We start from the raw sequence: 16,296 nt of genomic DNA, 5'->3' as shown, positions 1-16,296 counted from the left end.
TATATAGAGATATGGAACACCGCGCCACTGTTGCAGGACCCTGTATAGTAATATTTATTATCTCAGTTGATATCACCGATAGAAAAAAGCATAAACGCCATCAAAGTAGATTGTGAAAATCTCTTCCACATCGTTATTCAGTGATTTTTTTAAGATAAGCCCAGTTTATGCGACAAATCTTTGGGTTTTCCAAATCAATATTGAAAAAATTCCGTTCCAATATATTCTCTTTTGTGAAATGACAGATTGAATAATTTTGTTTTCGATTCTGTATTGACATGAGAAATCAAACAACTATTAATACTACCAGACATATTATATTTCTAGTTTTCCACAGTTTTGTACTCGAACCTGTACATGTACAGAGTGGATCAAATTGGATACTTTCAAAGGGAAACTCCTGTTTTCAAAATAGATATATGAAAACTGATGGCCGTGTCTGAGGGTCAAATTTTATGACAAACTTGATGGTGAAAACCGCATATCGATATCTATCATCGTTACTGTGTTACAGAATGTTTTTCAAAAATCTGCATGTTCGAAAAGTTACTGTAACTATTTTCCTGTCAAACATTTCTGGTTTCTATGAAAACATTTCCATAGAACTTTTTTACGTAGAATTCTATGGTGTGAAAAACTGATTTTTCAAATGAGATATCAATAGAGCTTGAAATTACTTTTTCAACAATGTAGTTCACTTGATGTCTTGCTGGAGTCATCTTTGAAATATAGAGCTTCAAGGCTTTTTCATGTAGATTTTGAAACACACACTTTGATCAAGTAGGCTTTGGACTATGCGGCGATAAAACAGAATGCAAATCTTTACTGGTAGCTGTCAAATTTTGATTTAAGCAGTAAAAACGCTCTTCAATTAGTAGTTGTGGTTCAATTTTCAAACACATTCGCAATGAAGTATAAAAATTATGAAAAATAGGATATGATAGTCTATTTTATACGAACCGGGGAAAATGCAAAAGCAGCAAGTATTTTGTATCCAGAGAGTAACAACCTTTTAGAGACATTTTCGCAAGATTACGACACAACCTAATTGATGATGGTCAATTCGAAAAGGAAAGGCCAAAATTATATGAATCAAATAGAAATATGGAGTTGAAAAAAATAGTCGTTTTAGGAGCTGGTGAAAAAAATCCCAAAATGTCAATGCGAAATTTGAAAATATCAACAGACCTACCAAGAACTAACGTCAAGAGAATTTTGGAGAAACACAAATTCAATCCATACAGAACCAGAAGAGTTCATCAACTCAAACCAGGAGATTTTGAACAACGCATGGCTTTTTGCCAGCGGTTCCTGGAAAGTTGTAACCAAGTGCGTGATTTTTCGTTAGATTGTATTTGGACAGACGAAGCCATTTTCAACCACTACAGTAGTATGCTAAGGCCATTTGAGGACCTCCCCCTAGCTGTTCCCCCCCCCCAGTGCCACCACACTGACTTGAACATGAAACCCTTTTTTTACTCTGCGCCTATGACTTGGCCTTGAAATGCATGTGATGTCACATGACCTTGAGTTACATCATTACCATGAAACCCTCTTTTAACTCGCTGCCTATGATTTGGCTTCGAAAGCCGCAACGATTCTATAACCTTGGGTCGCACATCACATGACCTCAAAAATTACACCCGATTCTGGACCTCCTCCTACCACTAGTAGGAGTGTGTGTAGTTTCAACTCGCACATATTGGTTAACTTGAATAACATCACACTATGAACCCCCTCTTAACAATCCGTCTATGAAGTAACTTCGAGAGCCATAACGATTCGATCACCATCGGCGCACGTCACATGTCCTTGGAAATCAGTCAGTTCTGGTCCTCCCCCTACCACTAGTGACTTCGCATGGCATATGGCCTCGAATGTGTTTGTGTAGTTTCAGTTCGAGCGTAATGGTAACTGAATCTCATTGACGCGTTCTGCGTTCAGTCCGCAAGGAGACCCGGTGGTGAGAGGACGTACTGCAAGTCTCAGTAGGTACTCGCCCTTCTGCTAGGGCGATCCACTGAAGGTCATTACACTCTGATGGCTCGGTGAGCCGACGGTCGCATCAAAGGGTTCAGTCTAAACGAGGGACCCTGCGGTGCGAAGATGTATTTGCAGATAAAACAGTGGTATTCTTGACACTCTGACAGCGATGTGTGCGACGTAATCGATACAGTGTCGGCATATTTCACATTCTTCCTTCGATGTATTAGGTTGTCGATTGCGGTTATTAAGCATTTGTGTATACGAATGCTCTGTGCTATAGTTAGATAGTACATGAATACCTCTGTAGTCTGTAGCCAAGTCAAGCAGCTAAGCAGCAATCCTTTCTCAAGGTCATCTTCAGACACAAATTTCAAGGTCATAACAATAAAACTCATTTCGGAAAGTATTTCAAGGTTTATTTTTTAAATGATTATTATAATGCACCAGAGGTCTCCTGAATTTCCTTTCAATATAATTATGATGTCATAGTGGTAGAGTGGAGACCCAAAATGGGCTGCCGTTGAATACAATGCAATTGTAATAGTTGTAATTTGGAGTAAGAGGGTGCTGCGAGTTAACGGAAGAAACTTTCAAATTTGGATGGAAAACCATAAAAATAATTAGGGTGTAGCAAAGAGCTTCATTACGAGACAGGATTGTGGAAGAAAATTTCATTTTCAGCATATTTTTACGTCTCATATGAGCGCGGAGACATTCGGTGTGGAAAAAGTGATCGTATACTGAAGCCAATGATATATTCCACCTATGACTTGGCCTTGAGTTGCCTGTGACGACACATGATCATGAGTTAAGGCATAGCCATGAAAACCCCCTTTTAATGCTCCACCTATGATTTGATCTCGAAAGTCGCAACGATTCGATCACCGGTCACGGTCGCATCAAAGTGTTCAGACTAAACTAGGACCCTGCAGTACGAGGACGTACTTGCATTTAAAGGTGTGTAACGAACTCGATACAGTGTCAGGATATTTCATAGCTTATTCCGAGTATGCAATCCTTTTCAAGGTCATCTCCAGACACGAATTTCAAAGTCATAACAATAACACTTGTTTCTGGAAGCTTTTCAAATTCTATTTTAAATGATAATATATCAATGCACCAGGCGGCTCCTGAAGGCCCTTTCATTATAATTCAACATATCTTTAGGTTTCATACGAAAACGAAGATTTTCGTTGTGAAAACATGACACCAATGCTATATTCTGTCTATAACTTGGCCTCAAAGACCTTGAGTTACGTCATCGGTGGAAAAAACCCTTTCAACTCTCAGCATATGACTTGACCTTGGAAGCCGCATTGATAACACCATTTCGGGTCGCACGTCACATGACCTTGAAAATTATAGTCCATCATTATAGTAAGTTCACCTCGGAATTCGAGATACCCAGCTGTAGTCTGTAAATACTTGTATATTGACACCCTCAAAGTTGTCTCAAAACCTACATATGGTAGGGTATAAGCAACTATTAAATTTCAAGGTCAAAGGTCACAAAAATCAGTTTTTTGCGCTTTTTTGGAAATATCCATTTCCTATGGGTTTTTTGCTATTTGTATTCAATATCAATATTGTAAAATACAAAATTCTCTGCAAATTTTGTTTAAAAAATGTTTCATACGGTGAACCGTTTTCGAGATAGAGGGCGGAGAGCACGCGGTCACAGCATCACTTCAGGTCAACCGGTGCCTCTGGTCGAAAACGCGCCATATATAGTTGACGAACTATCGATAAATCAATGATTACAAATATTTGTCAATTTTTATTAACTATTATATTATATTTCATCATTTTTTTCCTAACTTATCTACTTTTTATTCAGTATTAATTTATTTAACAACACTTACCTGCCCATGTAATTTCAGAATTGTTAATGAAAATATAGGAATTATATTTGAATTTTAACCTAATTAATATTTATAACTTCTTACATGATGAAAAAAAAAACAAATAAATTATGAATTAATCTTTTTATTAAAAAATATCATTGAAAGTAAAGAAATGGAATAAAGGGTACAAAAACTACAATTTATATTTTAATCATCTTCTTCCTCTTCATCGTCGTCTTCTGGCTGCTGGTAAATTTCAAACTGGTCTTCATTATCGTCTTCAACGACATTTGTCTCAAGTTCTTCCATGATTTCGGGGTCAAAGGTTCCATCTTCGTTAATGTCGCTCTGATATGGTAGAGCATTGAGACAAGCTTGCCCATTACATTGGCCACAAGCTAAAGAGCATTGCAAGCGCCCGCATCCGTTCCTTCTTTCCGCATCCGCATCGCGAACCACAACCACTCTTGCAGTTGCAGAAAATTGTATTTAGCAAATATTCTGGAGCAGGTGGTAAAATTGTCATGATAGGCTCCAGAAAATCGTTTCGCATTGCCCAACCCATACCTGGGTTCCAAATCATGTCCTAACCAAGTTTGAACTTGATAATATACACGGTTGAAATGTTGATGAGCAGCTGCACTTGTTGGTGGAATATTTGAAAGCTGCACAGGTTTATTAAGTTTTGTAGACTTGACGTAATGCATATAACGAAGATGATCTAGACTTTTCACAGATTCGGAGCATTATAGACTCGAGTTCCACTAATAATCTCTGGGCCAATTTTCTTCCTAATGCTGCAGCTAGTTCATCAATCTGTCAGTTTCTCAAAAACTTTTAAAAATGATTTCTTCCCTTTTTAAGCAGAAGTTGTGTCACAGCCACTTAATGCGTGCAGAAATAATATTTAGGATGAGATAATTATCCTTTAGTCAGTATATTTTTACATTACCTTTCCCAACTTTTTAAAGAAAATTTCTTGTTTGTAAGACAGTGTACGCCCAATAAAATGACAAGTAAATCAATATCTTGTCCTATTATAACTGCAGTTTTTTTAGACTTTGATTCTTCAATTGCAGTTTCAACAATAAGAACATCCGCATCATCTCTGGCTTGTTTAGTAGTAATTTGCAGCTTGTAATTTTTCAATTAACATATTGATGAACTTATCTTTGTTATTTCGATTTGATAAGAATTTTTCTGGTACAACCATATAGATAGATATAGATTTAATGCATGAAGAAAATGATAAAATATAATATAATAGTTAATAAAAATTGACAAATATTTATAATCATTGATTCATCGATAGTTCATCAACTATATATGGCGCGTTTTCGACTGGAGGCACCGGTTGACCTGAAGTTATGCTGTGACCGCGCGCTCTCCGCCCTCTATCTCGAAAACGGTTCACCGTATAAAAAATTTTTTAAACAAAATTTGTAGAGAATTTTGTATTCTACAATATTGATAATAAATACAAATAACAAAAAACCCATAGGAAATGAGATATTTCCAAATAAAAGCGCAAAAAACCGATTTTTGTGACCTTTGACCTTGAAATTAAATAGTTGCTTACACTATATGTAGGTTTTGAGACAACTTTTAGGGTGTCAATATACAAGTATTTACAGACTTACAGCTGGGTATCTCGAATTCCGAGATTCTTACCCCTAATTTAAGCTTAAATGACTGGATTATTAGAGCCGATTCTGGATCTTTCCCTTCCCCTAGACCTTTCAAACAATTTTATGTATAGATCACTGTAACTATAACACAGGGCAGCACAATGGCGTAGTATGAGAATTAACGACAATGTAGAGAAAATGATAGAAAATCTGAAATTTTGGGCTGTTGTGTTGTGAACAACTATATGATGAAAAAATATTTACATTTATTGTAGCAGTTCCAACCATGAAATACGGAAGGATCAGATAAATTCCCTAATGCAGGTATAAATTGGAACATAAGTTTATAATGGGGAAGTTGACACAAAACACACACACACACACATACATACACACAAACAGTGATATCAAGATGAGATTGCTTGAAAGTTAGATACAAGTGATTGAACCATATACTTGTAGTCAAGTATATAGGGTCATCATTAAAAAACAGACATCAGCCCTCAATTCTGCAAAGGTAATAGATTTGGAGATTTAATCTTTTTGAGATGTCCTCCTATCAGTTAAGCGCGTATCGCGTTACAACCTTCGGCATCTTATTTGCAAAATGTCATATATAGTATGATGGAAATAGTGAAAGTAGTTCGGGCTTTATTCGCTAAAAGTTAGTTAAATGTGATGAGAAATTGTGATCTATACTTAGTTGTGAAAACAATGCATATATCAAGATCTATGATTTTTTTTATTAGAGGATTTTCGAAAATATATTGAAAAGGAAGTGGATTGTACTGTCAAATAAGAATATTGAAAAATCAGGTGTGTTTGAAAATCTCAATTATGAAAATGCCACATTTCTTCAAAGAGGTACCTTTTCCATATACAAAAAAAATAGGAGAGTTCAGAAAATAGTCCCAATGTGAAAATCAATAGTTTTTGTGAGGAAAATGCGAATGGAATGGCAGACGACTGAGTTTAATACTTCAATATGAAAAATTAGGTGACTGATTTGATCATATTTGAAAAATTGGTTTGATGATCATGTCATATATTGAATCAAGAGCAACTTTTGTAATTTCGGGAGAAATATGATGAATGAGAATCGACAGACTTACTAGAGCTATACTTTATGTGTTCCTTCCATTTGAATCAGTATATTATGGTATGATTGTAGAAGAAAATGTGTATTGTTTGAGCACAATACCCGTTTCCATTAAGAGAGAAACCTTTAAAAAATCTGTCAAATTATCTTATGAAACGAATGATATTCTGGCGGGGGGGATATAAATAAGTATATCAGCAGGCTTACTGAGGATTTCATATACGCGAAGATGTGACAATTATTCATGGTGTATGATATAAACATTATGGAGATACGAGAAAAAATTGAGAGAAGAAATTACTTCAGGAGGATACGAACACAGTTGAAAAGATATTCCGAGCCACCTCCAACGAAATTGGAGCCATTTTATCTTTAAATATTTTCAAGGGCAAAACACAAGCACTACAGAAAAATCCTTAAGGCGCTCTAAGAGTGGTGCCTGTGCGAAAGCTGCGATTCACATTGGATTTGAATCGCTGGAGATTATATCAATTTGAAGAAACGTTTTCAAGAAGTCCATTCCACATATAAAGGCAGTTTTCCAGATAGAATGTTCTTATGAATGAATGAATGTGAATTTCGAGGTGTACTGAGTTGAACCTCAAAACGATGAGCAGCCACAGTCCGTCGCGTATTTCTGATATGTACCGCTATTGGTGGAATCAAATGTGCCAAGTCACTTGAACACTTCCTGTGAAAGTATATATATATGTTCCAGGCTATCAAGGTTGTACGTGATATTCGCCTCTCCAATCAGGCTCTTTTCTGGATGGAATCCAGCAACAGTGTGTTTGGGGGCAGAGCTCCATACATGAGAACATTACTCAAAGAAGGTCTGATCTCAAGTTCATAAAGCATCAAAAGTTGCTAAGGTATGTACAGTTTTCTGGTTCGGAACAGTGTTTCAAGCTTTTTGAGAAGCAGCCTTTGCAAACTCAGTGAGATGATTGTGCGAAGACATATTAGTTTTTAACCTCCAACAATCTTATCGAAGCAGAAAGCGGAATTGTACGTAATAATACGGATACTTGAATATTGAGGAAAAAGTGTTGATAACGTAATTTTGTACAAGGTTAACGTGATATAGACAATACTATTTGATGTCAGGGTATATTCCTTGACATGAAGAGGAAGTGAAATTTGAAAGCAAATGAACAAATATTATGTATATTCACTACGTTAATGATAAATTCATGTTGAATAATCAATAATATAGATGTGGAGAATAGGTGTTAGATGTACTGAAGAGGGAGCGGGGGTAAAATCATAACAGGAACGCATAAGTGATGAGTAAATGAATGTCATACAGTGGTATTTGATGTAAGTGATGATGAAATACAACTATTTTAAAAATAGCTGCCAGTTTTATGTCAACCATTGAACAAAGGCAAATGAAGAACGTAGAATATGATAGCAAAAATACACTGATATGACGTAATATTACGACTTCCACGGTATTAGCCACAGGCTTTGATATATATTTCGAAGTATGTACTCTGAATACATGTAATGTCCAATTGAATCATATCTGATGTACAGTGCTTACGGTTGCCTTGTGTTTGATTTAACAAACATTACAAACAACAAAAAACTGGTTTATAGGAAAAAACTCCTTCATATGCTGGATCAAAGTTTTTCAATTGTGTCAAAACACAAACAAACTTTAACAAATTTAAGAAAGAACTAAAATCATTTTTGGTTCAAAACAGATTTTATTCAGTCTCAGATTATTCAGAAAAGCAGTGGTAGGTATTAGGTATTCCGAATTTATTTACTTATTGTGTCTAAGTATAAATGTACCTGTGATATGAATATAAGTATACATATATGTCAATATGTATATGTTTGAAGTGTTTGGTTAGATTAGGTCCAAAGTGAGTGGGTCTCTTCTACCCTCCACCGCAAACCGCAAGGGTTTACTGTGGCTCACACCTATTCACACTCGGCCAAATAAACCCAGCTTCTTACCGAAACCAATTAGTTTGTATGGTGAGTGGTCTTTCAGATCAGATGGTAAGAGAACGGCTCTGCCGAACTCTAACGGCATGATTCGGTCCCCTGCGGGGCAGGCATAAAGTATATGCTTTGTTAATGAGGTAGTCGGATAGTCAACTTGAAAGATTCCCACCTTGATACCCACGACAACCTTCCCGTATGAGGGTTTTTGAACGTCAGCTACACCTGACGATGCCTTAGATTAGATTCAGCCGTGTAGGGCTTTTTCGCCACTGGTTTTGGTAAATAATCACTTGAGCGCAAACGTTTGCTAACCTGTTCGAAGTGTACTTCAATATTGTATAATATATACTGTATTTGTTTCCATAGTATATATGTATATTTTCATAACTTCCAATTGACGATTCTTATATCACTTTGGTGATATATGGTTATTGAATAATTTGAGTTTGAATTGATATTCGAATATGAAATGTTACGGGAAATTCATAATTTTATCACATAGTTTATATTATTTAATATATATTTCCTACCATCAATTAACGTGTTAGGAATCACACCTTAAAAGGTAAGACCTCGTTAATCCTTAGCTCGCACAAGTTTCGACTTCTGAGAGTTGTCGTTCCTAGGGGTGCGACAGCTGGTTAACGAAAAAAAAAGATTTTTTTTGTTATAGTATTTTCATTCGGATTTATAGATTTATTCTCTAACAACTTCTATCACTGAAACCGCGTACCAGAAAATCCCGTTGATACCTTCAATCTGAGTACTTGAGCAGTCGATTGCGGTTATTAAGCACTTGTGTATACGAATGCTCTGTGCTTTAGTTAGATAGTACATGAATACCTCTGTAGTCTGTAGCAGCTAAGGCTTTATTTTCTAATAGGTTATTCTGTGTATGCAATCCTTTCTCAAGCTCACCTTCAGACACAAATTTCAAGGTTATAACAATAACACTCATTTCGGAAAGTTTTTCAAGGTTTATTTTTAAATGATTATTATAATGCACGAGACGGTCTCCTGAATATCCTTTCAATATAATTATTACGTCATAGTGGTAGAGTGGAGACCAAAAATGGGCTGCCATTGAATATAATGCAATTGTAATAGCGTATTTGGAGTAAGAGGGTGATGCGAGTTAACGGAAGAAACTTTCAAATTTGGCTGGAAACCATAAAAATGTAATTAGGGTCTAGCAAAGAGCTCCATTACGAGACAGGATTGTGAAAGAAAATTTCATTTTCAGCATATCTTCACGTCTCATACGAGCGCGAAGACATTCGGTGTGGAAAAAGTGATCGTATACTGAAGCCAATGATATATTCCGCCTATGACTTGGCCTTGAGTTGTCTGTGACGACACATGATAATGTGTTAGGGCATAACCATGAAAACCCCCTTTTAATCCTCCGCCTATGATTTCACCTCGAAGCCGCAAAGATTCGATCACCGGTCACGGTCACATTATAGTGTTCAGACTAAACTAGGACCCTGCAGTGCGAGGACATACTTGCACATAAAGGTGTGTGACGTACTCGATACAGTGTCAGGATATTTCACACTATTCTTTCATTGTAATAGAGTGTGAATAGTAGTTATTCAGCACTTGTATATACGAATGTTCTGTGCTCAAGTTCGATAGAACTTGAGCACAGAACATTGGCCAGAATTTCTGGGATGCTGAAGAAGGTATTAGAACGAGTTCCATACAATAGTAGTGATGAGAATAATCGATCTATCCGACGCAAAAAATAACTCTTTGTTTATATTCTATAACGTCACTATTCGACCTTAATACAAAATTAGACAAAATCTTTCAATGTGTAGGCATGAATATACAAATGTCATACATTTAGGTACAGTCGAATATCGAAAAAATTGTTCCAAGACAATTGTGATATGATTTTTTCATTCATACAAAACGAATTCAATCTTCATCACACCTATTTCGATCATGAAGTCCCAGATTTCACTATTGATGAACTTAAAGAGATTTATGGAGATAGTTGGAAGGGTAGATATAGCTGTTTAGTAACTGTGAGAGATTTTGACCTGAATAAGGGTTTTTATCGGAAAGGATTTGATATCTATAAAAGAATCTTTTATCGAATTGACTCTTAAATTCAGATGTGGAAATGTTCAACAAAATATTACAAATTATAAATATTTCATTTTTGTTGAATCTAATTTCATTAGGTGATTACTCTATACATATAGAGCAAAAAAGCAGAATATTCTTAGATACATTTATTGTATGTTACGACAAATCCATTTTTCGTAATGACACACTTAGTTTCGATTATATTTAGCGGTTCCATGAAAACACGGTCCCACTGTGTCGTTTTCAAGGTCGTATTGTTGAAATTGTTGATCATATTGATTTTGGCTTTATATTGCTGAATTTTTATTTGTAGAATTCTTATATCCTTCAAATGCACCTTCAACGGACTCTCAATACTATTCATGGTGAGGCTAGAAGCGAGTTATAGGAGGAATATAACATTGGTGTCAGTCTACGATGATTTTTTTCACAACGGAAATCTTCGTGGGACTATTTTCAGAACCCGGCTAATTTTTTTTGTAAATGGAAAAGATACCTCTTTGTAGAAATATGGCATTTTCATAATTGAGATTTTCAAACACACCTGATCGACTACGTCTACCAAATAATGATACATCTCCCTATTTATTTCTTTCAAATCGCTTTTATATCAATCAGATTTCAACAGACAATTTCTTAACTGCATTCAAAATGGTTTCGAATGATCTGTTTTGAATTCTGACATTCAAATTTCATGCGATATTTTTTTTCAATATTCTTATTTGACAGTGCAATCCACTTCCTTTTCAATATATTTTCGAAAATCCTCTAATAAAAAAAATCATAGATCTTGATGTATGCATTGTTTTCACAACTAAGTATAGATCACAATTTCTCATCACATTTAACTAACTTGTAACTTGTAACGCGATACGCGCTTAACTGATAGGAGGACATCTCAAAAAGAATAAATCTCCAAATCTATTACCTTTGCAGAATTGAGGGCTGATGTCTGTTTTTAATGATGACCCTATATACTTGACTACAATTATATGGTTCAATCACTTGTATCTAACTTTCAAGCACTCTCATCTTGATATTACTGTTTGTGTGTATGAATGTGTGTGTGTTTTGTGTCAATTTCCCCATCATAAACTTATGTTCCAATTTATACCTGCATTAGGGAATTTATCTGATCCTTCCGTATACTCATGGTTGGAACTGCTACAATAAATCTAAATATCTCTTCATCATATAGTTGTTCACAACACAACAGTCCAAAATTTCAAATTTTTCTTTACATTGGCGTTATTTCTCATACTACGTCATTATAGTTACATATGGCCAAGGCCATATGTCTTGCGATGTTACTAGTGGTAGGGGGAGGTCCAGAATCCGGTGTAATTTTCGAGGCCATGTGATGTGCGACCCAAGGTTATAGAATCGTTGCGGCTTTCGAAGCCAAATCATAGGCGGCGAGTTAAAAGAGGGTGTCATGGTAATGATGTAACTCAAGGTCATGTGACATCACATGCATTTCAAGGCCAAGTCATAGGCACAGAGTGAAAAAAGGGTTTCATGTTCAAGTCAGTGTGGTGGCACTGGGGGGAAACAGCTAGGGGGGAGGTCCTCAAACGGCCCTAGCATACTACTCACTACAATTCTTACAATTGGGCACAACAAAACTCTTACTCTATTGTGGAGCAGAGAAGTCAAGGAAAATTTGGATTAAGTGTGTGGGCACTAGTGAGCAAGTGTTTTTAGGTGTAGAATTATCGGCCCGTTCATTTATAGTGGCACTCTCACATCTCAGAGGTATTTAGAAATTTTACGGCAAATGAACCCCTTGTTAATGAATTGCCACTAATGGAGCTCACAAAAATATATTTCCAACAAAACAGGCCTTCGCCTCACAACGCTGCAATTGTCACCAATTTTTTGGCTGCAAATTTGGCTGCAAAGGACCCAACCGTCGGCCGGCTGGGTCACCGGACCTAACGACTATGGACTCTTACCTCTGGGGAAGGTTGAAAGATCTTGTTTTGAAGTTGTTGATTGATTTTAGATACGAATTGGAAGAGGTAGTGATGCAAAGTTTTGCTTTTTTTACTTCTATTGAACTAATAAATTATTCGACAAAAACTTTCAGAAAAGGTGTCACCTGTGTACGATAAGATTGTAGGCATTTCGAACACCTTCTCTGAAGGAATATATTTCATTGTTTGTTCTTTATCATTATTATTACTGTTAAAGTTTCATTGATTAGTAGTTAATATAGTATAAATTGTTATCATTTTTATTGAAACTATGCGTTCTAATTACTGCTGTGAAAAGGTTTCTCTACATCTGTTTTATCGCCGCGACGTCAAAAGCTTATTTGATCAAAGTTTGCGTTTCAAAGTCTACATGAAAAAACCTAATAGCTTCGTATTTGCTACATTTTTGTAAATCTCTGAAATATGTAGGAATATACAGGGTGTCTCGTTAAAGAAACTAGTTTTCCATCAATAACTTTTGATATCTCATTTGAGAAAAAAGTTTTTTACACCATTGAATTCTACATGCAAACATGATGTACCTAACTCAGAAACGATGATAGATATCGATTTGCGGTTTCTACCATTAGGTTTCTGATAAAATTTAACTTTCAGACACAGCCATCAGTTTTAATCTCTATCAAGTTTGAAAACAGGATGCTCGATTGACATTGAAATTTTTATCACGTTCAATTTTCATTCCTTATCATTGTTTTTTTTTCAGTACACACGAAGCACAAGGCAAACTCCAGTGTAAGATCCAAAACATCAGATTATCCAACTGCAGATAAAGTATAGTGAAGAGTAGTAGCTAGTACAATACTGGATATTTGTTAATCATAACCAAATTATTACTTTCGTTACCTGACAAGTTACCTTTCATATAGACATAGGGAGATTATTTGTATTAATTATAACGAATAATGTTAAGTGACTAATAAATACAGAACAAGTCACTTCAGAATAGTACTCCAAAGTTTGCTGTTCATTTCTTACTGAACCTGAAAGAATCGAAAAATTTACAGTTTGAAAAGACATCGAACATGAAGAAATAAACAGTAAACGTCTTGTACATTGATTTTTCATTGATATAACCGCTTATTTAATGATTCTCTACTTTTTTGAAAAATTACATGTAATCAAACTTGTAATAGAAAAGCATTGAACTTTTTGTTTTTGCCCAGGTTTTGACAAAACTCAACTTCAAACCTTTTTTCTCTTGACCGACTTTTTTTAAAACGGTTCAGTTGCAAATGAATAAATGGAAGGTAATTTAACCCAGAATAATTCATATCGAACTGATTTCCAAATGACACTCAAAATAATCCTCTATGCAAGCTTGGTTCATTCCCTATACAATGTTTCTTCATTCATGTTAGTATCAAGATTAATTTCAAATTTATGAATTATTGAATGAAGCATTGCATTTTTTCTGCATGTTCTCTATTGTTCACAACGATTATGGAAAAATTAACAATAAAACATAAGTAGCAAACGGTCGAAGAAACAGTAAACCAGTTTTTTTATAGGGTGTAGCCCTCTTCAGCTTGGACGATAGCTTCCATTCTCCAAGGCTTTCCACGAATTAGCATCCGAATATACTTCTGGGGTATGTTATACCACTCCTTTATGAGAGTAACACGAAGTTCATTTTTGTTCGTGGGTGGTCTTCTACAACTTCTCACCCATCTTCCTAGATAGTCACAAACATGCTCAATATGACTTGTATCCTAGGAACTAGACGTTGAAGGAGTATATTGTGATCGACAGTATCAAATGCCTTGCCGAAATCCAGAAAGACAGTTATGCATTTTTGTTGATTTTGGAAATAATTGTTGATTTGTCTAACAATTTCAAAAACTACGTTTTCTGTTTATCTACTTTACAAAACACCATATTGTGATTCAGAAACAATATTGTTATTATTGCAAAATTGTATAACTGTATTTTGAGAATATTTCAGTGGAGTTATTGATCACAGTCACTAATTTTTTATAACCAGACTTGAAAATCAGTATTGTGATTGAGTCTTTTAAAGATATGGGTATTTTTTCAAAACTAAATATTGAATTGAAAATGTGCCATATGGATTCTATAAAGTATATATGAAGCTTTTTGATAAGAAACTCAGATATTTTATCATGACCAGGAAGTTATATTTTTTAATCCGGTAATGATATCGATCAACTCGTTTCTTGTTACTGGGTTTAGGAATATTGAGTTGGTGATATTATATTGCCTTCTGAAACGTGAACTGTACGCTTTTCTATTTTACTTGCCATATATTCACCAATTATGAGAAAAAAAATTATTGATTTTTTTTTATTTAACAAAAATTTATCTCATCTTCTCTTCTCTTCTCTACTGTTTGTTATTTCGTTTATATTATGCCCAACTTTCTATAAATCATTTTAAAACTCTAATATTTCATTGGTATAGGATTTCTTTCTAGTTTATCGGATGAATTTTGTCAAGAAGTTTCTGTAAAGTTTATAATCATTTTGTTGTTCTGCTGAGAAGTCGGCCAAAATATTTCGTTTAATTTGTCTGTATGGTGTATAGAAATCAGAAGACCATGTGTTATTCATGATTTCAATTTTGTCTGTTTATTTTATATTTTCACTTCTGTACATTTGTCAATATGCTTTTCTAGTTCAACAATACACGTATTGAATGCAGATTCTGGGTCTCTGGATTGCATAATGGGCTCTCAAGTTTATTTATTGAGTGCTTTCATGACCTCATTATAATTAGTGACGGTATATGAGTTTTCCGTACATATATCGGTTATTTTAGAATTTTCATCAACTTTTAGCGATAACAGAGTAACATGTAGTGATCGGGTATATCACATTTGAATATATAAGAATTGATTTTATTGTTGTATTTTTTTTTGAAATTTCCTCATACCCGTTGTCAATTCAGCTTGTAGAGTTAGTCGTTTCTCTGGTCTATTTATTAATGAAAGAAAAAATCCCATTTCAGCCATCATGCATATATTATGTAATTATTAAGTTGTGTGTCTGATGTATTCAATATATTTATTTTTATGTCTCCAATGAATAATTTTATATTTGCCTCTACGAAAATTATATTTCTAATTAGTAGACTTCTTTAAGATGTATTATAGCAGAATTGGAGTTCATATCTTTCCAAATATTAACTATCAAACCATCGTTCTGGTCAAATCGAGATTCATTATATTATAATATATTGAAATTTGGAAGGGAATGGAATGGAATTAGCCATGATTCAGATAATATCATAATATCAACATTAGTTGTATTAGCTAACTGAATATAAAAGAGACATTCATCAACATTTTTTCGCATACTCCCAATATTGAGATGGAATATATTAAAAAAATGATCACCCCTGAAACGTTCTACATTGTCTTTCAAAATCTCTCAAACAATCGTTTCTCTCTCCTCATAATGTTCCATGTAGTTCAAAAAATCTAGCATATTTGTCCTATTGTTTTGAGAAAGTGAATGTGTGTATAACTAAATAATTCAGAATTAAGAATAAAGAAAAATATTATTTATAATTAAAATGTTAGGAAGAGAGTAAGAGTGAAAGAAGGTGAAATCGAAACTTAACTCTTCAAAGATATTCTAGCTAGATTTAAATATGATTGATCTGGTGATCTGGCCTACATATATTAATTAACATTTCTGATACATTTTAACAGTTTGTATTTCCAAATT

General features: G+C 34.7%; 1 protein-coding gene across 1 annotated transcript in view; it reads left to right on the top strand.

The window, feature by feature from the left end:
• LOC141484347 (uncharacterized) overlaps positions 1–15,467 on the top strand; it is a 35,144-nt gene extending 19,677 nt beyond the window's left edge. The window contains exon 3 of the mRNA XM_074179404.1: positions 13,314–15,467. Coding sequence (XP_074035505.1) covers positions 13,314–13,387 — 74 coding nt within the window. The 3' untranslated portion in view covers positions 13,388–15,467. The remainder of the gene's footprint in view (positions 1–13,313) is intronic.
• The last annotated feature ends 829 nt before the right edge of the window (positions 15,468–16,296 follow it).

Source organism: Leptinotarsa decemlineata, unplaced genomic scaffold, assembly GCF_025532065.1.
Source record: "Leptinotarsa decemlineata unplaced genomic scaffold, Ldec_3_MD MMD2_tig00005503, whole genome shotgun sequence".
Classification (NCBI taxonomy): Eukaryota; Metazoa; Arthropoda; class Insecta; order Coleoptera; family Chrysomelidae; genus Leptinotarsa; species Leptinotarsa decemlineata.
Note: the sequence above shows the minus strand (reverse complement) of the source record. Positions and strands in the feature narration are given on the sequence as shown.